General features: G+C 36.9%; 1 protein-coding gene across 2 annotated transcripts in view; it reads right to left on the bottom strand.

Moving 5' to 3' along the window:
- Positions 1-2,632: 2,632 nt before the first annotated feature.
- si:ch211-266k8.4 overlaps positions 2,633-26,351 on the bottom strand; it is a 46,760-nt gene continuing 23,041 nt past the window's right edge. The window contains exons 11-16 of one of the 2 annotated variants that reach the window (XM_037978473.1): positions 18,529-18,621; positions 16,606-16,790; positions 15,824-15,945; positions 12,619-12,891; positions 5,056-5,113; positions 2,633-2,927 (exon numbers count right to left, since the gene is read on the bottom strand). In XM_037978473.1, the coding sequence (XP_037834401.1) occupies positions 5,086-5,113; positions 12,619-12,891; positions 15,824-15,945; positions 16,606-16,790; positions 18,529-18,621 (701 nt within the window). In that variant the 3' untranslated portion in view covers positions 2,633-2,927; positions 5,056-5,085. The remainder of the gene's footprint in view (positions 2,928-5,055; positions 5,114-12,618; positions 12,892-15,823; positions 15,946-16,605; positions 16,791-18,528; positions 18,622-26,351) is intronic. The other variant, XM_017428873.3, reaches the window with a different exon arrangement.

Below are 26,351 nucleotides of genomic sequence, written 5' to 3' on the forward strand. Positions count from 1 at the left end.
TCTGTCAAACTGACTGAGTTATAGCCATTTTTGTGATGCTGAGGTTGCTTAGCTGTGGCAGCCATCTTGAATTGGGTTGACTCCAAAAGTGAATTAGTTGCAGATCTTCATCCAGGGATTACTTTCTGAGAGCTTCAATAAAATATCTTTACTGGTTCACTACACTACAGGCAAACACAGAAACTCAAGCAAAAACCTGACCTTTCACCTTTGGCAGCAGGAGATAAGTATAACTGAGTAAAATCATCAATAACCTTTTTACTAATAAATATCAGCGTGGAGTTCTGGAGATTAGAAATCAGGTTCTGGAAGAATCTCCCCTACTTTTTTCTGGAACGAAGGAATGATTGTAGATTAGCTCGACGGGGAACAAGAGGAAATCATTAACCTCCAGTTCTTGTTCAGCTAAGCATTTTAAACCTTTGCTAAATTCTTTGCATATTTGTTTTGGTTCAGTTCCTTTTTATGCAAAATTTATATTTTTGCATAAATCAGTTAAGAGTAAATAAAACTACATTTATGACACATTTAAGACAGTTGTATAACCATTATAATAGCGGAATTTTTTATTTTTCATTCTCACGTTATTATTCACCCCGCTGACTGCAGTTTGGAAACTCTGCTGTTAGAAAGCTGGTTTTAAATCGTGTTTTGGTGACCATTTAAATCCAGTGACAATAATCAGCCACAGAAATTAATTAACTTGAATACAAATTCAAAACTTTACACTAATTTTAGCAGGTTGCATCAAGTGAAACTAAGGGATCCAGGAAAAAAGGGATTAACAAGGCGGTAAAGACCTAAAATTTAAAAATAAATATAATTAGTTGTATTCATAAAGCTTTGGCATCCCCTCACCTGCATTTTTAGTTTTACTCTTAAACATTTCACACACATATGAAGACCGGGTGAAGGAGAAAAGGGTCATTTGTGCCTCCCAGTTCTTCCAGGCTCTTCAGTTAAAAGTATTTTTGTAAAGAATTCACTCTCTAACTCGTTTCATAAGTTTTAAAACCTCAAGTTCGTTCGATAAAAGAGATAAAAAGTGGAACAATGCACAACCTCTTCCTCCATGAAGGAGGCAGTAATAACACGTTACCTGCCTTTAATCTTTCATCTCTGGATATCCCAAACAACAATTTTCTGCCTGGCTCCTTCATGCGAAACTTCCCAAAGGCAGGAATTCCCTCTGCCAACAGATACTCCAGGAAAGGAACATATAACAGTCAGAATATAGGAAAGGTAATGATCATGATGCCTAAATAAATACTACAAACGTGAGTTTTTGGTGTGCTTTTATTATGCTAGAACTCCTAAAGTTAAAAATAAATCTAGAGTTTTTCAGAATCACATTTTTATCTACAAGGAAATGTGAGTGAAGCTTAACTGTTAATGTTTAACCGAAGCCTCAACCGTTTGTTTCACATCAACCTCACTTTCCTGTAAATTTAGTAACAAAATGGCCCCGGTGATAAATTTAAATGTCTGCAGAGGGGCTTAAAGTTTTTCCAAAACACCCTGAGTGCCGATTACACAATGACGTACTGAAACTTTGCATCTGGAATGAGCAGAGGTACGCCAGCCAGCGTCCGCCCCCGCGGTTCTGTCCAGGTCGTCTTTGACCCTGAACTACTGGGTCAAACCATTACGAGGTCAGGGAGTCCAATCTGTACATTCCTCAGCTTTTAATAGATCACTACTGGACAGTTTCACACCGCAAAGGAAGAAAATACAACCGGGAAAAGGAAAAAAAGACAATTCAACATTCTCTGATTATTTAACCAATAAGCTTCATCCATGTACAACCTCAGCTCTGAAAATGTTAGATTGCCGTGTAAATAAAAACAGAATGCAATCATTTGCAAACATTATAAACTGATATTAAAGTTAAAACTAAGAAACTGTATCATTAAAAAATAAAAGGTTATCTTTTAATTTGATGGCAGAATCACCTCAAAGTTGGGACAGCTCCAGATATTTCCCTCTCCCATCAGTCTGTAAACATCTGGACCTGAGGTTGTCCCATTCTGTCTGTAAACATCTGGACCTGAGGTTGTCCCATTCTGTCTGTAAACATCTGGACCTGAGGTTGTCCCGTTCTGTCTGTTCAACAGTCCTGGATGGGAGCAGATCCTTTCCAGAGGCACTAATGCACCCCCATACCATCAGAGAAGCAGGCTGACCTCAGAACAGTTCTCCTCTTTGGTCCAGAGGAGACATCTGTTCACATCTGGCTTCTTCTTTGCCTGATAGAGCTTTAAGCAGCATTTGTGGACGGCGCGGTGAACTGTGTTTACAGACAGTGTTCCTGAGCAGAACCAGAACCAGCCTTGACCTTTGACCTCAGAGGTTTCTACAGATTCTTCAGAGCTGTTGATGATTTTATGAACTGGAGATGATGGGATATTTGAAGCCTTCCCTATTTTCATTTGCACATTATTATTTAGATTTAAAAAAAAAACAAAAACCTTGTGTCATGTTTATTCTTAGTTTTAGCTGAGGAATAAAAATAAACTGAATTCATACCATGTTTGAAGATTTGTACAAAAACACACAGACATCTCACTCACTGTAAGAGCATCCTAATGAAAAAGCACCAGACACTCCTTAATAAACACCATATACCTTAGAAATTCAATATCAATCTTTTATTTGTCAACTATATTAAAAAAACAACATTAAACAGCTTACAGAAAATTAGGAATAAAATAAATGTGGATTTCACGCATGCTCATTTGCGTTTAAAAACAAAAATACAGTAAAAAGTTCAGAAGAACTTCAAATTTCAAACTCATGATGTGCAGGTTAATAAAATTTATAAAATCAGTTCCACCACCTTCATGTTTCTTCCTTCTTCACGTCAGATAAGCTTCGACTCTCGGGCATTCCTCAAGGCGACGCTGGTCTGATGTCTGGATGACAACTCCCTGGGAAAAATAATAATCAGGAAAAGAAAATACGTTCAGATTCTAACCCATTTCTGTTCACACTTTAAGGATGTTGTATGAGAATAAAAAAGGCTAAATTACTCCAAGATTTTAACAAACTACATACACACAAGACAAAAACAACTTTTTGGTTTGGGAATTTTGTTGGGGTCCTTTTGTTTTGGAAAAAACAAACCTGTTGGAATAGGTCACAAATAAATTACTGATCAACACCTCAGGAAACAAGAAATCTACGAAAATCAGTTCAGCAGTTTTTATTCTGAACAAATGAGAACTCAGACTTTCTCAGCGTCTACCTTTCGCGTCTGTCTAAAACTTACAAAGAAGAGGACATAGTGTTGAGAGTTTAAGTTGAGTTGAAAGATCCCAAGGAACAAGGCAAGGCCACAATGAAACCGTTAAAACATTTAGAGTGGGTGTCAAGTTGGGACCACACAACGGCAGAGAGAGAGTTAATAGTCAGGTGAGACTGTGCTTCTCACACACACACACACACACACACACTTGTGGGTCTTGTGTTGAGGGGGGCAGAGGAATGAGAAAGTGTTATCCAGGTAACATCAGTTTAGTGCCTGAGCTCAGGTTGCTTCTGTTTCTTAGAGGCTGTGTGACAGAAGGAGTTTTATCAAATGCAGTTACAAAAACAAGCAGAAAACAAGTCTTTATATCACCTATAAACATAACTACAGAGTATGGGTCTTACACAGAAAAAAGGTAAATACTGAACAATAAAACCACTCCACACTTAATTTAAATAATTTATATCCAGTTACTGTAAGGTAATGAAGGAAACTGGAGACACACAGGCTATTATAACGTGCTGCATCAGTAAAACTATTTTCTTTGCTGTGACTCGGAGACACCAGAGACACCTTTACAGGTCTCCAAGCACAGGGACATTCATCTCAGCCGGTGTTTACATGCAGTATATGTGAATGTTAAATTAGGACTGTTCAGTTCTTTTAGTGGCTGATTGAACGGCAGATTCAAAGTATTTTTATAGAATAAAAGTTAAGAATGCAGAGTAAGTTGAATCTGAAGAAGTCTAAAACAAACGGAGTTAAACGGAGTTAACCGCGGCCTGATCAGTGCATCTCTGCAGTCCAAAGGTTTAATGTTTATCATCACTGATCAGGTTGACTGAGACGTTCAGCAGCCTTGGTACACCGACATTTGTGCAGGAACATGAACGTGTTTGGTTGAGAAAACAGTGACAAACTAAGCAAATGACATCATCCAAAGTGAAGAGTATATTTAGCTAATATAGTGTTCTTTCCCAGCAGAAGGACATTTTTAAGCAAAACGTGTTTCATAAACCTAAAAAAAACAAACATAATAGGACTTCTAAATACTCCATTCTCTTTGAGTGATGACACTGTTAATAAGGTGCAAACTACTGATAACTGTTTAACAAACTATCCCTTCAATATTACCGTTTTTAAAGCTACAATCTTTAGTTTCCGTCACATTGCTGCGTTTGAATGAATGAGTGAATGACGCCATTATGCCTGCAGTTGTGGGATGTTTCAGCAACACACATAATTATGTTAGTGCAGAGAAGCTCTTATTTCTACATAAGAGGAAAAATATCTCAGTTTTAATACAGAAAAGTTTTGATGAACGCATCTTTATTGGAATCAGCTAAAAGTCACTATCCAAAAAAAAAAAAAAAACACTCAATTTTGTGTATCCCTGAATAGTTTAATATATAATAATGTACCACAGATATTTTCATAAACTAAAGACAAACACGAGAAATTTAGTTTAGTTAAACTCCAGCCAAGCTGAAGTCAAAACGTACGGTACGTTACGTGTGAGGAGGAGACAATGGATGAAGGTGAGGGCTGAACTCAAACAAAAGGTGACAGGAGGAAGGAAATGGAAGATAAGGTTAGCACAGTTATACTGGGGGGGGGGTTCCAGCGTAAATATCCACCTTTTCTTTGATGAAACTGAACGACAGAATTTACTGAAGCTACATCTTTGAGGTGTTCTCGGTACGTCCCTTCCTCGACTGATTTTTGCCAACAAATGTCCTTCTGACAACTCGGTGACAAGTTCTGCCTTTCAGAAAGGGAGACAAAAGATTCGGTCATACACCACCAACCTTTACAGCCCCGTCTCCCCCATCCTGTCCTCAGCAGGTGTTCACAGTAAGATACCATCTAATATGAGGGAAGGAAGTAGAGGGAAGTTACTAAAGAACTCTACCATGACAGTATATCTAAAACAAGAGAAGTGTAGATCAGAGAGAGCATAAATTGAGATGATATCAGTAACAATATCTCCCAAACACAAACTTTTATCTCACCTTTTTTTTTGCTAAAGTGCAAGATAGAGGCTGAAACCTTCCTATTATATATGTGGGAACAAAAGTTAATGAAAAAACCTCTGAACTCTTGTTTCTTTTCTGTTATTAAACCAAATATATTAAAACTGTTTTTTCTCCCTCATTGATGTTGGGCTGATTGAAGTGCCATAATTAACTCGGGTCACTTAAAGGATTAACTGTTAAATCACAGGTCAGAATGATAAAAAACACGGAGGCTAATGTATTTTTCCAGTCTTACGATGATCATGATTGTTTTCAAGTTATTTTATCAAAGATAAATTTCAATAAAAAGAATAAATAAATCTATAATGAAACAGTGACTGAGCAAAAGTAATTATAACTTATAAATATCGGCTAAAATATTGACCAGCCTGTTTAAAATACACTTAAAATAAAATAAACCATCTTAGCATCTCAAACTGGATTAAATCTAAGAATGAGGATTCAAAAGTTAAAAAGTAGAAGAAACGGTTAAATGTTTTGGTTTCAAGAACTGACAAGGTGCCAAAGGAATGAAAAACTCCAAACACAAGAAATCTGACTATAAAAAATAAACAAGTATTTGTTTCCTTGTTTTACTTTTACAGTTTTTATGTTAAAGGTGTTAGCATGACGGTCACTAACTTTGACCTTTTCTGTTCAGACCAAACCTTCCCATCAAGGCTGAAGATAAGGCAACAACCTACGACACGTTTCTGGGCAGCAACTCAAAAGCTGAGCCTTTTCCATTTTTCTTGGAGGACTGACAGATTCTTTGTGTCTCCTGAAGAAAAATTACAAGTTTCCCTCACAGAGAAATTTATGATCTATTCATCTTTTTTTTTCCTTTTAGTGCAGGCATGAGGGATAAACCCACTGGGTGTGGTTCATTCATGGTTCACCAGCTTTTACAGTTTTATCTGCCTGCTTTTGTACAAGTTATATAAATAGTAAGGTGTGAGTAAAAAAATCCCTCACTGACAGCTTTCTGTACTGCTGCCTGGAAATGAACCCCTTTCAGTAAAAACTGAATCCCTAAAGTTAAGAATTTCTACAGGATTTAAGTAGAAATAATGACTTCTACAATAAATTAGGGGCTTAGTGGTAATTAACAGGAATATGCTGAAAGATTAGAAAGAAAATATATAAAAAGCAGATGTATTTTTTAGTAAAGTACAATCTCACATGAAGTTAATGGTCAAATTTATAAATTTCATGGTTCTGCTGAATGATTTTCACATCATAAGAAATGTTAGATCTACAGACTCGTGGTAACAAGTTACTGATATATTCTCTTTAGAAAAAGAAGACACTAATTTTGGATTTTGTAAAGCCTGTAAAATATTTTGGAACAACAGAAAATACACATAGAACACCTTCAGCTTGTTGAATATGATCCTTTTTACCACGTTTACCAAAAACAATATGGCTGCCGAGAGAGAAAAAGGCAGTCACATACCAGGTTCCTTCATCATGTTGACCTAAGGGGTTTTAACAGAGTTATTTATTTTAAGAATTACAGCAGTGAGAGATAATAGAGTTCTCCATGAAGATCCAAAAAACATAAGCTTCTATTTATGTCAAAGTCAAACTCTGAAAAATATCCATGACGATTCTTTTTGAAAAAAGTTGAAATTTGCCAACAAAACTGGAACATTACAGCTTGGTTTTCCAAAAGCAGATGTTTGCCATTGACTCAAAAACATCAGCTAATTAATAGGCAGAAATCATGAAGTAAATTAGGGACAATAATTAAATGACTGCTGTTGTGTTTTTGTCAAACACCTTCAGTTTGTAACGTTTCTGTCGGGAAGTGGCTGTGTGCCTGAAAGGCTGGAGGCGAAATCTTTTATCCAGCGAATACCAAGGAGTGGGATATCACTGAGGCTCTTTTTACTTTTCACTCGCGTGTGTGACTCACAGGACGTCGTTCTTCACATGGGCAGAACCTGCCGTACCTCAAGCCTGAAACAAACACCAAACAGCAGCTGGGAATCGCTGGGAATCAGGAGTGAGCTCATCAATGTTTGAGAGCAAACTGGTGTTGTGTGACAAGAGAGTAGTAATCATCTAGTGGAGGACATGCCTGCACATTTACTAAACTGCTGAAAGGTTAAAAAACAAACAAACTTGTGCAATGCAGTCTAATTGTCATCATAAATTACAGCCATCATATTTCACAACAGGTAGATGTGACGTTACAGTTTACCTGTTTTTAATTAAGGAAACCAGAAAGTTAAGATCAATTAGTTTAGTTGGAACAGAAGGTGCTGCCTGCAACTTCACACACATCTCTTCTGTTAAATATTAAATAACATCAATGTTAAAGCACAGATTTTGTTAAAAATCATACAAAATAATAAATTACAACCTATTATTAGCAAACAGTGTGTTGTTTTGTAAACTGAGAGCCTAAAGCAGCCTCTGTGTTCACCTTATTTGTTTGGCAGTCAGTGATGACTTCAAGCTTTCTGGATAAACTCCAGTTTTAAAGACTTGGACTGACTCAAACTTGTAACTGTAAAAGTGGTGACGCCGTGAGGGAAAAAAAAAAACTGTTTTCAGTCACCCCTTACGTTTATGCCAAACGCTGTAAACAAAAGTAAATCAATATATTTGACATTATTTAGTGTGATCTCGTTGCCATTAAAACAGCACCAACATGTCCTTAAACAGCAGGTAGACCTTGTGGATGTGGAGACTTAGAGTAAAAGTTTACTGAACTCCTGGCGGACTGATTTATTCGCAGCCTCAGCACCGTTGGCATACACACGGTTTATACTCAGCACACACTTAGATGCATAAAAGCACACCTGGTTATGTTATAAAATTATAAAATATGAGAGCACAGGTAGACAACTGGTATAAGTTATGATGGATATTACTGAAAACTGTCATGCAGGAGACCTGAATTCAAATCCTTTTCCCACTTCATGAAATATGTGATATCTTCTGCTCTTAATTAGTGTGATATCACTCAGGTTTATTTATTTTTTACTCTGTTCTGTCGGATTTCTAAACAAAAAAAAGACGTGGCACCATTTTAACTGAACAAAACTTACAAACTAACTTTCTAACCTCCTTTTACGTCCCCACAGCTGTATGTTGTCTGACGAGCGAGCCAGTGGCTACAGCTGAGATGCTGAATTGGACTCAACTCAAAGTTTAGTGTGTAATGATTATTTTTTTATTTTGTAACTATAAAAAGGTAGAATTAGTTCATCGGTTCTATTTGCCTTTTTTCTACTACTGGGATTCATAGCATGTTTTTAAGTCAAAAAATGGGGGAACAAAAACTGCACTAAATAAATATTAAATAACTCCTCCCACTTTTAATTGTTAAGAGTTATTTAAAAAGATGCCTTGAATTTTTTTTTAAACAATGCAACGAATGGTAAGAGTCACTGAAAATAATAAATAATGTTTATGTTACATGTTTCTAAGCAATTTAGACTTTTCTCACACATAATATGAAGTGTAAATTGAATACTTTTTATCATCCATGTATATTTCACAGTATTAAATCTGTGTTTAATTTGTATGTAGTGGTCAGTATTAGTATCTTTATTGTTTTAACACTCAAACACTTCCACTCTGCCTTTGTTGTAAATACAGTGAGTTGTGTGTTTGATCACTCATCCATCCTGCATCGTCACAACCCTGTTACACAACACCATTACACCTGCATCCATGCAATTCTAGCAGTGTCATGGGGCGGGGAGTGTATTTGTGGATACAGCGTTTGTGCACAAATATAAAGATCTGGATTTCTCTTTATGCTTCATGTAATGCAGCACGGCGCACACAACTCAAAAGCATATGTTAAAAGTAAGCACATGTTCGTAAAACATGCGCACACAGACAGATTTCCCCAGTAGGCGGAGATCAGAGATGAGTACGGGATGCAATTGTTGGCTCCCACACTGCTGAGCAAACGACTCATCAACACAGGAGGATCAGATGACAAGCCTTAGCCCACACAAACACACACAAACTGGATGCACAGACCCAAATCACTTTTTTTTTTTTTAATGCGTACCCTTCTGGCAGGCTGCAGAGACACATATGCTCTGCTGCTGTGATGCAGGACAAAACCGCGGCTTTAACTGGGTAAATGTCTGCACATATTGTCCTCAAACATGAGGACCACTACTGGCTTAGACAAATCCTCATTCTGGATATAACATAATTACAGCCATTATCCAACTATTTTACAACGCACTGCCCCAATATATATACACACATACACTGTACTATCTCAGTACTCTGAAATCTAAGCAAACTCAGCACCTCTTACATAACGCTGATTCAGCATTCACACAGTTATTTGCCCAGGTTTTACTTTTCTGTACTTTTATTTCATCTATTTCTGCATATTTCCTGCTTCTTTACCCATTCATACATCAATTCATTCAGGAGATTGGTGATATGACTTTTGTTTTTTGTAATATTTACACTTTAACCTTTTTAACTTTATTGACGAAACATTTCTCCGTGCAAATACACCGAGATCTCTTCAACTCCTGCAAAAACATTGTTCTAATAAAAACCGGAATCATGCTTTATTTTTGTCTTCTTGTGCTACATTTAACTTTTAGCTAGCATTCTGCTTCTTTTAGCTTTAATAGCTGTTTCAGCTTCAGCATGTACACGGCATGTTCCCAGCAAATGCAGTTTCTCTTGTTTAATTAGCTCAAAGCTCAAATAAATCAATGTCTATATTGTAATACAGAAAGGATTAAAATAAATCCTTCATGGACTTCGTAGTCATTCAAGTCAGTTAAATTTTGCTGACTTATACACCCAGTTTCTGTGCAAAGATGCCAAAGACTGTAGGTCTACTGCAACATTAAAAAAAACCCTAAAGAAAATGCATGCAATATAAAATGTGTGTTTAAAGCACAGAACAGGGTGTTCATGTGTGAAAGTCAGGAGACTGGTTGAACTAGTTACTTGGCTCTTTGTCAGTCTTGAAAAGTTTCGTGCTTCTCATAAACATGATTCCCGCCTGCCAGTCTGTCAATCACCACGCTGTCAACTTGCTCATTTTGGACATGTTTGTCTTAAAGAAAAGAGGACAGATAGACAAGGAAGTTTTTGACTCATTCAGAAATAGTTTAGGCATCTGCCAAGTAGTTATGTTAACATTTTCTGCTGTAAAAGCATCATCTTTTAAAAGGTACAATTAAAGGATTATAACATCCTGTTGTAGCAGGAAAACACCAAAACTTTAGAGCTAATAAACTTTCATGCTGGTTTTAAAATAGTCGAGCAGAATAAATTAAAATAGATTCTGTGCAGAGTTACAGACATCTTAGTTTATGATAATACAGGAGTTTACACAGAAAAACTGTTTTAGTTCTTGATGAGTCAATGTCCTTAATTACAGCAAAAGAAGAGAAAACTCTTAAATCATGGAGACACAATCTGAAAATATCAACAGTTTTAAAATGGTCCTTTAACAAAAAGGTATCATAATAGTTTCTGCGTTCATCATCTTAGTTTAGCAAAGTAGCATGCTAATATTTACAGCTGTCTGTCCAACCAAACATCAAGCAAATCTGTGAATGGATGAATGAATAAACTGATGAGGTAAACAAAACATCCTCTGATTTGACCACCTACGTTATGTCAAAAGACAGAACAGATAGACACATCTGGTTATTTTACTTCCACACGCAGAGTAAACAATCACACATGACTAGTTTTGATTAAAAATAGGCGTATTATCAGAAACTTGTAGTAGGAAAACATACACCTCCAGACTTTAAAGCTGTCAGCTGTCGTAGCGCATTTACTTCTGCTAAGATTCTTGGAAAAGGACAGAATGTTCACAAGGTGTGTAACCTACTAAACAGGAAACTCTGAGTTTATTTCTGTGCTGTGGTGTCCCCACCCTGCTCTGTAGTCATTTACTATGGAAAACACAACACGAGGCCCTGTCACTGTTTGTCAGTCTGTCTCACACACTCACACACACACATTGCATTAAAAAAAGACCATAACACACAAGTTTGACCCATCTCCCACCAGTGTTAACAGAAAAACATTCAAATCACTATATTATAATCATTACTGGGAATTCTGAATTGTCTGAGTCAAAAACTGGAGAACATTTATTTTATTTTATTTTATTTGGTGCTTAAAACAATATTAATAAGTCTAAATATTAGGAACACACAACAAATACTACTGTCTAAAAGTTACTACTTTACACTGCCTAAAAAACAAATCAATCAATAAAACAAACTTGAAAAAGGACTGACACATTAAATGGAAAACACTGATTTGGCTGGTAACCTAATCCGTCACTATAACTAACACACTCAGAGTAAAAACATTTAATACTGTACAATCTTACAAGTTTACATTCTTCAAAATTCATGTTGAGGTACATGTAAGTTCTTCTTGTATCGTTTGATAAAGCAACTTAAAACATTGCAGCTTGGACTTGGACTCATTTACATAAAATGATCAGAATAAGTTGAGTCTTGTGAATTTATATTAGTACTACAGATGATTTATCACCAAAACCCTTTTCAAGGTGTACCTCCTCCATTACTTCCGCTGTAATGTTACCGTTTAACGCAGACGGGGAGGAAACCAGATTTGTGATGTGGAGCATAAATGTCAGTAAAATAAGCACACTTCCTTTAACTACAGCCTCAAATCAGACTAATGGAGGATTACAAGCTGCTTATTTGATTGTGTGAAACTTGATGGGAGTATTTGATGTGGTTTTCTCTGCGCACCACACAGACTTTAACTTTGATCACAGCTTTCTACTACATCCGTCATCCGTCAGTAAAAAAGGTTTTATTTGACAGGTCTGATCTCATTAATGACCGCTTGGGTTCTCCAAACTTCCTCCACTGGATGTGCTCAGGATAAATAATTTAGTCCCACTGGGAGTAGATTTAATTACAGTGTAATTTATGCAACTGCTAATTTGTGTCCTCAGGCTGTGTAGTACAGTTTTCACTTACGAAACTTAATATTATTTAATTAATTAATGCTCTGGTTGTTTTGATAAGTAATAAAGGAACTTGTTTAGTTGATAGTCAGTTTTAAACTGCAACAAAAACCATAAAAGACAAATATGTTGCAGTTACTCTTCCCATTGAGCGGCTAAGCCATCCTCTAGTCAGAGGGTAAGGGGTTCAATCTCCAGCCCCTACAGCGTGCCACAGTGTCCTTTGTCCCCCGGCCCACCAATGTGCTTATCAGTGCATGAGTGAGAATATTAAAAAGTGCTGTATAAAGAGTGTAACAACATAAATGTATAAATCTTTAAAGAACCTGGAGAGGACTATTTACCATTTAAAGTTTTAAAAAAGTAAAATTATTGACGGATCCTACCTGATGAGAGTCATGTTGGCCGTTTCACTCTGCTCTTCACTTTGAAAAGTGCTGGAGGTTTGAGGGCATGAAGAAGAGATGGAGGAAGATGGAGGGAGGGTGGAGGAAAGAAGAACCGAGGAGGACTGAGGCGTCTGGTTCGGCGGGGCCTTTTCTTTTCCAAGAAGACTGTGGGACTTGGTTCGGACATGATGAATGATGCTGCGGTTGCTACGACGATGAGCCCCCTTACCGACAGGTGCTGTGCCTGATCTCTTAAAGGTCTGTTTACATCTGGAAACAAAAATCACAAAGAGCTATTAAAAGGTTTAAATGACTGCGGTTTGTTCATTTATTACAGTGTACTTAATACATCAAATGACATAATCAGTAACTACACAAGATAATTACATACATAAAACTTTTTCATGAACAAAAGCTTCTAAACTGTAAACATACAAAATACATTTACTTTAGAGTAAAATAAAAAACACCTTTTTAATTACAATCAATACACAACTAAAGGGAAAAAAACTTGTCTCTCCCCACAACTATCTGATTCTATCACCGTTTTATTTCCATCTTATTATTATTTACTCTTCATCTTTGAGTGTGGGTACTCCACAGGAAACACCTGGACAGTACCTCAGTGCTGAAGAGTAAAACAAATGACATGAAATGTAAATCATGCAGGGTGCAAAGTACTTTTGGGAAAGTACACTGAAATGATGTGTGTGGCAAACATCCCAAGGCCCATCTGAAGGCAGATTTGGGGTCCTGACCTGTAGAATATAAAAAGTATCAGCTGCTAAACCCTGCTGAAACATGTCAGAGAACAGGAGGGTTTTTTTTTAATAGACCAACACCACAAAAAAGGTTTTCCCTCTTTATATTCCTACTTTTTGCTTTGTTCCCAAATTCAAAATGTCTGATGAGTAACAAAAACAAAAAGTCAAACTGATTATTACGCATTGAGTACAAAAGTCAGATTTGTCAAATCTTCATGATGTAATGTCGTTTAGGTGAACATGTTATTACAGTTGTAATTTCCTATGAGGCAACCGTTCGCTGTTAACAAAACACTTTAACGTGCACTATCCGAGCCCTCCTCGGGTTTGTCTTTGATAATCGCTGTAACATGTGATGTCTTGTTACAAAATAAAGTAACCTTTTCTTCTTAACTTGGAAGCAATAAAAACTTTTTAGTGAGATCCACAGGGCAGAGCTCAGTCTGACTGTTCCCACAGAAGCTACGTTTAAATGATGCAACGCAGGGAAATGTTTACAATAAAAGGAAGCACCTTGGCTGGGAAATATGCGACACACTTTTCACAACATATTTGTGCTGGTATACAGTGAAAGTGTAGGCTTGTAATGGTTTTCACAGTAAAAAAAGAAAAACAAGCAATCAACATAAGCTTATTTATTTAGAATTCTGCTAAAAGCCAGTTATTTATGCTGATTAACAAATCTGAGATCGCACTGAAAAATGTTGAAAGTGTTTCTCTCCTAAATAACTCCAGACCATGTACGCACAGCAAAGTTACCACTGATGCTATCTTGAAAACCAAAACAAAGCACTACATTTTAATTTGCTCTGATATGCATCTCCTTGGCAAAGAATGAAGGCTTTTCTAATGTGAACAGAACCCCCCCCCCTTTCCAGTAGGACTGAATTGTGGTTCCCAAGATGTAAAAGGAGCTAAATCTTTGTGTAATTTGTATAAACTCCAAACAATGTGGGATGATTCAGTGGTTCTGAGAATTACCCACTGCAATTTAGATGCCTAAAAGTAGCAGAAGTGTAAAATGCTTCCATACAATGGAGTGCATGGAATAATAAATCCAGAGTTTTTTCTTTGTAAACTTTTGTTTCTATGAAGAGAAAGTTTTAAAAGGCATGGAAGACCGTGGAGCTCCAACCTCTACAACTAATTTGCCACCTAAGTACAATAATGCCTTTGGTGACCCCTGATGACCCTTAGTGACCCACTGCATGGTTCAAATAACCTGATCCACTTGTCACAATGAGGAAAGCTGTGAGGAATGACAAGTATGCTTGAAACATGAGCACAAACGCGTGCATACATACACAGAGGATTGTACACACACAAACACAAAAACCACTATCACAACAGTGACAGTTTTTAGCAGAGAGCAGGGTCCCTGCAGGAGGAAAAAACAACATTACAACGAGAGGATTAGAGCAGTTTCGTGAAATTCTAAATGCTGCTGGAAAATGAGCTGCTTTTTATCACACACACAAAAAAAACTAATCATGCAGACTTTCAGGAACAGGAGAACTCTCCATCATTATGTGACAGAACTGGGTTTTAAAGACACTAATGACAGCATGTTGATGAGTTTGTCATGTACATTTGTGTGTCAGTCTGTGAGGTGAGTGTGGTGGGAAACACTGGCAGAGTAGTGCTGTAGAAAAGGATCAGGGAAAAGTGCAAATACACCCAGGAAGTAAACAAATATGAGCTACAACATGCACTTTAGGACTTGCATGTTTAAAAATGTGTCACACTTCAAAAGTTAATCATTTAAAACAGGTGCAGGCTGACCTGTTTGCAAAAGCACTTTGAAGAAATAAAATCTGACACACAAGAGAAAACTTCCCTAAAAGATTAAACAGGGTTTACTTGAAAAGCCTGATGGAATGAAGCTGATACAATTACGCACGTTTAGGTATAAAAATGTCCCATTCTCTCACTACAGGGACAGGGGATCAGCAGCCTGCTGACCAACAAAAACCCCAAGGACAAGATCCTAATCTCAGATTTAATTTGTAACCAAATCACATACTATGGGTGATTTACAGCTCAAATAGCTGCAGGGAAAATATTAAATATTGTGGGAAACACAATCCGACTCCTCAGAGCGCTCATGTGACGCTGAAAAGAGAAGCTGACATGAAATACGACATTTGCAAAAAAGAGGACTATAAAATGTATAGAAAATGTTTGATGAAATGATGAACATTTAATGAACTTCAGAGAGGTTCGCTGTGTTTAAATACACTGACAGAGCCCATACAAGCATCCCGAGCTTAGGTTTATACACACAGATTTAAGGGAAAATTGAAGATGACGACAACGAGCCACCTGTGCAGCTTCTAAATCCAAAGTCAAACGTAAAAAAAAACCTCCTTAAAGAAAGCTTTGACACAACTAACTGCAGGTATGTCATGTTTTGCTTGAGATGTTTACACTGTCCTCACCTTTCAGTTTTTCTACAACCAGCCGACTCTTTCACAGCAGCAGGAGTGACATCACCACCACTCCCCTGATCTACAGGTTGGCGGGAACTGCTTCTCTGCTGGCTCTGCCTCTTCGATCTCACCTGGAATAAAAAAAAAAAAGAGAAGATGAATAAATCTAGAAAAAAGCAGAAATACGCCTTGACAGAGAAGGATTTCTGCTCCAATCACAGCAAATGTCAGCTCCACAAACAATTTAGGAGAGTTTACTTTTAAACAAACACTTTTCTGATTTAAATGTTCACTTTTCTTGTTTAATGTATCGGATATGAACTCGTTTTAATTTTTTCATGTTGTAAATGCACATTTCAGCAACCCACAAACTTTAAGGTCATTCTGTTTTGGTTATGTTGGGACACAAACAAGGGTTAAATCTGTAGAGAACACTAAAGGTCAATCAAATTTTGTGGAAACAAAAATATTACACCCCAATGGTGTTTAATCCCATTTTAAAAACCCTTATTTTACACAAGAGCCTTTAAAATAACTTAATTTAAAGTTTATTTTAAGTAAATGCATTGTTTTTGTAGGTGCATACTCTTTCTTTTGCCAGGTTTATATTTTTGCATGAAGCTACATTACATTTCAGTGTTGATATTGTGCACACTAATATTGCAATATTGATAAATGTTTAATATATTGTGCAACCTTAAATACAAGTATAAAAAACCTCTGCTCTTGTAGGGTTTGAACCCTTGCAAGATGAAAACATTAATAGTTTGCTCCTTAGGAAAATGTTTTACCTGAACTTGTGTTAACGAAGCTGAGGTTCGTCTCTGAAACGAACGTCCAGGACTCTGCTGGTGAGGTACTGCCCGTGTTTGTGGACTCTTTTCTTCAGCACAATGTCGGCTCATAGGGTTGAAAATGTACCGCTGCGCCATGCGCATCACTCGAGACAATAAACTTACAGTCCCTGGAACCGAATCTGTGGGTAAATAAACACAGTCAATGTTCTGTAAGAGGATTTTAAATCAAAAATCAAAAATTAGCTGCGTCATTAAAACTCTTTGTGCTTCGAGGCTCAGAAATGTAGATAGAAATGTAGTTTAAAAAGGCATCAATACTTATTTCAAAACACATCTGGGCCTAACAGAAATGAGCTACAAAATCCTGGGGACAAAGCCGATGTTGCAGCATTCTGAGCAGCATGTGTCGTTTTCACAAAACAAGTTATCATTCCACTACAGATCTGCCCCCACTGAGAGCGTACTGCATGCATACTTTGGTGTGTGAATGTGTCCTTGTTGTGCACAAATGAATGTTATCAGCAGCTCACCATATTTACTCAGGGGGAAGAATCTGTCTGCTTAGGCAAGCTGTGAACACAAAGACTAACTTGTACAATCTACTGGTCATGTTTGTGTGCAAGTACACTCATGCAGGCAATCACAATCATGGCCTCCGCAAACAAATATGTTTATGGAGAGATTTGTTTTCAAGGCACTGAACAATACAAATCAAAACTGATATTATTCATCATATGTAACAATAAACTTGAGCACTGATCAATGTGAAACTCAACATTTTGGAACGACACATTTTGTTTTAGTTTTTGATCAACGCTTTATTTTAGCTAGACATAAAAATCAAACAATACAGTTTATACCAATATAAATGGTATAGTAAGTAAAAACCCTAATGAGTGGTCGCTGCCTGATTTTTAGCAATAAGTCAAGGTACAAACATTTTAAAAATCTCTCTTCATTGTTGGTATCTTAGCTACTTTGTGTCTAGGTTTCAAATAAACAAAACTACACAAAAAATGGTGGTAAATGTAACAACAAACTGTTGCTACATTCCACTGAAGATCACCATTAGAACAGTCTAGTGTGGTGAAACTTGCTTTTTCTCCTTCACATCTTTTTACCCTTTATTTATTTTCTGTTGGAACATTAAATGTTAGACTAGTTTGTTGAATTAACCTTAAAGTTGAGACATGCGACACCCTTAATTAGCAAACACAGCATCACTTTATATGATGGCGTTTTCACCACTGTTAGAGAAAACTTGGTTTTGTTCTGCAGATAGTTTCTTCCAGGGTTCACAGTCAGCAGCTGCCAAACCAAATTGATGGTCTTAAAGAGGTACATCCCAAAAAAGAGAGCCAAAGTGTAGAGTAACTATTCACAACCCAAAATCCAGTCTACTAAGCAGAACATTGTTTCATTAGAGGTTGTGCATAAATCACTTCATAACTGTGCCAAAAATTAGAAAGAGCTGGTGCCAGGCACAAGCAACCCGTTAAAACATAATTTTGGAATGATCTAAAAGCATCTGACTGGTTGAATCCTCATTTTAGATAAAGAATGATGACTGAAACCAGCACATTTGTACAAGAGCCCAGTTTTGTTGCACTCTTTTAAGCCAAGGTTAAGACTGTGTTTGTCTTTATTCTTTATATGTCATGGTAACAAACAGTTTGGATAAAATATCACTTAAGATTTTCTGTAATTAAACGGAACCATACAGCAGCCCATTAATTCTTGCATGGAGTTCTGTCCTGTTGACCTACTGAACTGATTTAGTGCCAATGACTTTTCTTTTATCACCAGTCATCCCAAGCATAGAATATTTTATGAACACACATAAAAAGCAACTAGAGATGTGATTAATGTATACAGCACCCAAATACGTACTCGTATAAGTAAACAGACCATGCTCACCCTTTTCACCTTCTGATGATGTCAGCAGACTTTGTTTCCCGTTTCCTGTTTCCACTTGGCTGGAAAATGTGGCTTTCTGCTTTTCACATTCTTCTGCAAGAAAACACATAATATACAACATTTTATATTATTAGCTGAAGAATAACAATATATATATATTACAGAGAAGGTATTTAAAGTATATGACAGCCAACAGATTTACAAATTTAATTGTTCATTCCTCCATCCACATGCAATGCTCCATGAGTGTAAAGCAAAAATCAAGTTTTAGTAGTGTTCTCCAAAGCAGTTAAAAATTAATAATTGAAATATATATATACTTTAATGAATATGACTGAAAATAAGCGGCTAAAATGAGCTTCCTCCGGAGGGCAGCTCTGTCATCCAGGAGGGTGGAGCTCAGAGTAGAACTGCTTCTTCTCCTCCTCAAAAGAAGTCAAATGAGGTGGGTCGAGCATCCGATTAGGATGCCAGCTGGGCACCTCCCTTTGAAGGTTTTCCGAGCACATCTCCCTGGGAGGAATCTGTGAATCTTGCCTGGCATGGGAACACCTAGGGATCCCCCAGGAGGAACTAGAGTGTGCCACTGGTGAGAGGGTTAACTAGGTTTCCATCCTGGACCTGCTGCCTCTGCAACCTAACCACAGATGAGATGAAGAAAATGGATGAAAGGAAGAATATGACCATTGTCTCATATTTGGTTAGTGCATTTGGTAGTGTGGGAAAAAAAGAAAAAGGAAAGATTTGAAAGTCTTAAAAAAAAGCCAAAACTTTTGTGGGTACTTCTTTCCTACACAAACATACAAAGAACAACCATCCATTGGCTAAAGCTAAGTTAGAATCCTCTCTCATCGATTCACGTTCAGTCTGAACACCATTTCTTTAGGTTACTGAACTCTAGCTGAAACCAGAGGTTGCTCTCTGGTATCTTATTGCTTTTGGATGCACTTTCAGTCCATTTGATAAATGCATTAGCCCTGTACTTCATCACTAAGAGCAGCTGGGTTTGGATGTCCGGTTGTAGGTTTGTACCACGACAAAGGGCAGGGGTGATGTAAGCTTCTAATTTGTAAGAGCGCAGATCAGCGATTGAACAAAAGCTTCAGGGATAAAGCTTCTGTCTAACAGGAAGAGTCGATGATAAAGTGCAGTGTCTGCCGACCTAATGCGAGGTCTTTGCAGAATCCAGAGTAAGGTTATCTTTGATGTTAAAACAACTTAGTTTCCCAGACACACCCTCCCCTTCCTATAGCCCGTGGCTCTCACCCTCTGCCTCATGTCTGTCTCCTTCCTTCCCTCCCCATGATCCATCTCAATCACTGTCTGACATCAGTTAAGGAGAGGTTCCCCTCCACAGTCAAATTCAAAACACTGACGTGTTGCAGCACGTCTCCAGCTAACCACCCAAAAACTAACAAGATAAAAACACAGGGCTTACGCATATCCACTGTCTGAAATAACAGGGTAAATAATTCAACTATTGTGGGTCTGACAACATGTTCACCACGACAATCTCTGCCCAAATGCATGCTCTTTTATGCAACAGTCTTGTTTTACTTTCCAAGTGACTGCAAAACCTTCCATGTGGAAAATAAAACCAGCCATTCAATACTTAAAATACTGTTGTCGATAAAATATATTTAAAAAATTTACCACCAGCATGAACCGAGGCCTTTTTGTGTGTATTAGTTTCAGGGCACACATAAAAACTGACTTGATGCATTAACCTAGATGAGCTCACCTGCACAGTTTCTGTATGACTCAGGGTTGTAATGAGTAGGCCTGGATAAAATGTGCGAGTACGTAGGAGTGATTTATTGGTAGAGCTAAGCCTTGTGCAGACATTTCTACCTTTGCTGGAGTTGCCACCCACCAGGCAGAGGTTCACTCTCGCACAACTCAAATTAAAGCTCGCCCCAAAAACGCTGAAAACAACTTAGGCTCAACAGACAGAGTGTTACATTTACAGTAGTACCAGACAAAACCTAACAATATACTGTAAAAGAAGTCCCAGTCAGTTTTCTTGTCTTTAGCAGGGTCAGAAGGATGTGGTGCTTCAACACATATTTAGAAAAGGTTGTGGCTCAAAGAGTTTTATCACAGGGCTAACAGAACCTCAGCTTACAAGATATTTGATCCAACGTACAGCACACTGAATTTACCTGACAAGAAAGATGATTTAAAGTTAAAGTTCCCACCTTTGACTTGAACTACTACTACTGAAAATTAGAACAAATAATTGTGAAGGGAAAACATGGTTTAAAACTAGACGTATGCGTGGTTTAAATAATATAAATAATGCAACATTTAGCAAGCAGGACGAGGACAGATTTACACAAAAATTAAACAGAAACTTGTGAATTTGTATTCTCTTTACATTACATTTAGCTTTGATACAGAACAGCAGAATAAACCGTGGCATACCACCAGCTTTGCATAAACATCACCTATAAAATGTCAGTGTCAAGTCTGAAAATCGTGTCCAATATTCAATTAGTATCTCTGTGTGTGAAGAAAAGTTTTAGCTGTTCTTAAGCTGGAAGTTTTCTGTATTTTATGTTTTTTTTTTTTAAAGTCTGAATGTGTCATAAATCCAAAGTAAAAGAATGTGAGGCAACAAAACTTAAAGGCATACCAAAATTCAAAAACCATGTTCTAATTATATAAAACTGGATTAATGTGAGGCTGAAAACAAAATGTTTTCCTCCCATCTTGTCTGTTTTTTGTCAAAGATTATTGCTCAATTAATTTTAGGTGCCGACAAAGGTCTCTAGATTAGCGATACAATTTATTAAAACCCATATTTTAAAAAGGACTGGCTCGGGATCACAGAAAACCTTTTTTAATTATTTAATCTTTGATCCTGTTCAGTCACTGTAACAGAGCCAATCTTCAACACTCAGCGGGATCTCGAAGCGCAGGTTTTGTGGTCACACTGAATGGAAATACTGGTATGAGAAGGTGAATGTCACTGATTTATTTGAGTAAAAGGGAGGAACACATGTTCTTTAAATTAAATATCTGGAACGATGAGCCAAGTATGCAAAAAAAAAGATGAGTTAATCTGTTGCTGATATGGTTTCTGAACCAAACAAACACTTAGGCTGACGCCAAAATAAAGATTTAGACTGACGTCAAAACAAAAACAAAATTTTGATTTGGCAATACAGCTTAAATAAATTGGCAAAACCATTCAAATAAACAGATTATTAAAAACCTACACAAACACAAAACAAGTGAAAAAGTGCAAAAAGTTATTTTAGTACATTTATGAAGTACCATAAAATAAAAACGTATATGCAAATCACCTTTAAAAGTAACTAACATGTTCTACTTCCTGCTAACAATACCACAATGAAAGGAAGAGTCACTATTTATGAATGCTGCTGTGCAACTTCATTAAAAAGACACAAAATGCCAGATAATTAAACTTGGGAGGGGTTAAAAAAAAGGTTCAAATAAGAATAAAGCTCTTCCCACAAAGTCTGCAGAGATTTGATTTGCATCAACATATTGATGTTAAAAGAGCAGCTGTTTACCAGTCGTTGAGCTTAAATTATGTAGCCTAAATACAATGTAAAGAAAAAAAGTGAAGGCAACTCTACAATGTCCCAAAGAAGAAGCTGACTATGCATTATAAGAAAATGATAAAATAAAGCCCAAGAGTCTACTTTCATTTTCCCACGGCTGACTTTATACTTTTAAGACTGGGAAGGATCAGCTCTTTATACACAGAACAAGGACACGTGGGGACATCGTTGTTTGAAATTCATGAAAGTTTCTGCCTTTTTAAAATAAGTTCTGTGAAGTTTCCAGATTCTGTAAAACCAACCAAAACAAACTTGTTAACTCATCATGCCAAAAAAAAAAAAAAACACAAACAAAACATTTTGCTCAAAATATCTTCCAAGTTTGTATTGATCCAAAACCAGTAAATATGCCGTCTTTGAGCACTATATACTATTTATTTTAACTCACCAAGTTATCTTTATGCCACCTTGAAAATGCCTTGTCAGAAATGAATGTGCATGTTGCTCTCTCTCTCTTTCAGAGCTGGATGGTTAAGTGTAGAGATCCAGTATTTAGTTTGTGTCAGAATCTAACCTGTAATTGCAGAAATATCTATCGCCTATAAAGGCTTGTCAGACAAAGCCACGTATGTAACAGAGACACGAAACATAACGTGGCAACTTTAAATAGATGAAAGCATATGGTCACGATCGCTCGTGACACGCAAACGGTTGGAAATGCCAGAATCTGAGCTCAGCTTCGAGCTTTCCCTGTGACTCAGGGATATAATGAGAAGGCATGAATAACAGAGGGTGTTTTTCTGTCCACTCTCTCTCAAAGCCAGTTTCAGATAACAGAGCACTCTGCTGAATCCTCAATGTCCAGGAATTAATGCTGATGACATGCACCCCTTTCAAGGTTGAGTTTTAGCGTGTTTGAAGCATCTGTTGTCTCCTGGGAGCTGGCGAGCGAGCGTACCTGTAGCCTCCGATGTAAGCCTGGACTCAGCAGATCCTGCAGCCTGGGAAGTCACTGACACTGCTCAGAGGAAGCTGAGGAGTGCTGATCATTTACAGAGAGGGAGAGACGGAAAATCTTTCACAGGAAGAAAAAAAAAAAAGATGTGAAAACACACACAAACTCATTTATTGGAACTATGTCTGTTTGGAAAATGGTAGGAAATTAAAGTACTATATTTTACCTGAAATAATTTGTAATTGCACTTTATTTTTAGATTGCTCTTCTGTAAACTATGATCACTTTCATTGAATTTGTAGAAGAAAGGCTTTGCGGGGCTGCTGTGCAAAGACTCCGAATGATATTTAATCTTATGAGCCAGAACAGAAGGCAAATGTCATCCATTCATTGAGTGGGATCAGTGATTAAAACACCGTCTAAGAGCTCAACACAGAACCATAATAGTGTGGTTTATGATCTGTCAGATGCAGCTCAGGGAGTAATCCATTCAGGGAGTCATAATCAGGTGAAAACAGGAGAGAAAAAGAAAGTGTTGTGAAGTGAGATTGAGAAAAACAGTTTGCAAATTTCAAAGTATCGTGGACACTTTGTAAAGTCAATCTTAATTTGCATCATTAACAAACTGATGTTTATTTTTTATAAGAAAATATGACTACAAAAGCCTTATTAAATAGGTCTTCTGCCTAAATAAATGAAAAAGAAGCTTATTAACCATGCCTAAGGTGGAAACAGAGAGTAAAGGTCAGCAGTTAAACTACAGACCATAATATCTCCTGACACCTTTATCCGAGAGGACAGGCTCAAAATGAGACCAGGTCAAGTTATTTGTTATTTTAGCTTCCTGGACATGAGTCAACTTTCTGTCATCCCTTCCTTACCTTCACTCATTGTTTAGTGAGAAAACGAGAAAATGATTACATAAAAGAAAAGTGAAAAGGTAAAAAAAAAAGAGATTAGAGAGGAAGGAAGAAAAAAACTAAAGTTACACAGATATTTTAGGGTTTGCAGGGATTAAAAGCCTGCTTTCTATATAACATACACATACTCTGATATCCTTCTGGCTCTTTAAATTAAATAAAAACTAACATCAGCTGTTCATCTAAATCACAGAGAGAAATCTGTTTCTCTGACTGATAACAGGAAGAAACATTAAAGCAAACAGACTCTGGCTTTCAAATGTTTGTATACTGCACAGATAATCCAACTACCTCACTCTAATTTCAGCGGGTTGACTGATTAAGATGTCCGATCTGATTATTTTTGATAAACTCAAGTTTAGAAATTGACTTGTACTAATTTATATTAAAGTAATTCCTAATATTAATTTAGGAAAACACTAAATTGAGATAAAGATTTTCTGTTTGGGTTTTCAGTTTGCATGAGGGAGTCAACATAAAAACTTTATAACTGTCCTTGTTCATAACGTGATCAAATTTGTGTTTTAGTTTCATCGGTTGTTCAGTTTCAGAAGCAGCTGTCCAGAATTAGCAGTAACACACTATATTGCATTTCATTTAAACAGATACAGCTGAAGTGATGCGTCGGAGCTTTATTTTCCATTAACTTCAAAGTACGAAAGAGGAGCTAGATGGATTACTGGGATGTGTTTCTTACTCGTTTAATCTTAGCAGAGTTTATTTAAGCACAAACAGAAGCCGACTGAAAGTGTGGGCACACATTTTATCATTTATAGTTCACAGCCTGAAGCAGCTTTTCTATAATTCCACTAAACTCACAGAAGTTCAAACGTGTATCACAAAGCAGACAAAACAATGATGAGTTATGTAAGTGGTCTAGGTTTACAACTTAATAACTATCTCTGAACATTTATTTTTAATTTTCAGCATTCACAGGGATGTCTTTCATGCCACCTACATACACACGCTCCATTTAGTCTGTAATTACAAAGAAAGGAAGGAGGACAAAGAGTGAGCAAACAGAGGAAGGTAAGAGGGAAAAAATGAAAACAGACATAAACTAAGTCAGAGATTATGATCAAGAAAGTGGGGGGATTTCCACAGCTAATACATGATCCATTCAGAGAGAAAGAAGGGGAAAAATATGTACAAAGAAAGCTTTGCTTCATCTTTAACATTTTCTTTTGTCATAATCTTTCTGTTCTGGACAATTTTCTCCCAATGCTTCTAACACAAACAAACCATTTTGCTGTAAAACATGAAGTAAAAATCTATATTTTTGATCAACTCTGTAGCTGTTTTTATTCTCTCTTTTTAGTGCATTTCATGAACTTTGTTTTCAATCACCTGTTAAACATAAGATTATTAAAATTATTCACAAAAAGTCCTGATAACTGAAGGTCATACAAACAGGTTGCTATTACAACGATGGCGCAGAACATGATGCTGGACTCAGATTCAGTCTTGATTCAGTAAAGTAAATCATGCAATTAGGATCTTGAGATATCCTTATTGTAGAGTAAATCTGTTCTGGCACACGTAGGCAGCCATCTTCTCTATACGGTGCGTCTGATATGCCACAACAAGACCATCCAGCAAATGCACAATTATAAGAAATGACACCAAGGGTGTGCGTTTGAAACAGAAATACAAGCAAAGAAAAGCAGAATATAAATTTTTTGTCAGCTAAAGAGAGAAACTATAGTAGTGAACCAGCATAAATAAAAATATAAACCTCTAAAACACACTAAGAAATTTAGAATGAAAGGAAATCGAAAAGAACATTGAAAAAGTGCGACTTTAAAATGCTAGTATATCCAGTTTGTAACTGTAAAAAAACAGTTTTTTTTGCCAACTTTAGATGAAGTAGTGACCAAAAACCTGAACACACTTAGAAATACAGCCACATCTCCCCACGAATCTAAGGATTTGACTCAGAACTTACAAACGTTTAACTTGTTGTGCTACTAGCGTAAGCATTAAACTGTCAGCTATTAGACCAGCTGCTTAAAGTATTACAGATGTACAAATAGTTTAGAAACTGCTTCTGACATCAAGATTTCAATAAAAATAGATTGTTCCCACATTCTTTATTTTTAAATTAATTGGCCCACCAACTTTACCAATCTATATTTTTTCAGCACAGTCATAAAAAGCAGATTTATGGAATATATTTTATTTCAAATACAGGATTCAAACGATCAAACTGTAATAAAAAAGGGTATTTAAAACGGAAGCATACTAAACATGATTCAACAGCACAACTAATAGATTTTTATAAGTTTAAAATAAATTAAAGCTGCGAGCAGCGTTGGACGGCCCTCGCAGCTCAGCGCCGCTTCGGCCTATTGCGATCGCGGGAACCCTGGCGACCGCCCTCTACGCTCTTGCGCACTTCCCGCGCATTTCTCGCGCACT

The sequence above is a fragment of the Kryptolebias marmoratus genome, linkage group LG11 (assembly GCF_001649575.2).
Source record: "Kryptolebias marmoratus isolate JLee-2015 linkage group LG11, ASM164957v2, whole genome shotgun sequence".
Classification (NCBI taxonomy): Eukaryota; Metazoa; Chordata; class Actinopteri; order Cyprinodontiformes; family Rivulidae; genus Kryptolebias; species Kryptolebias marmoratus.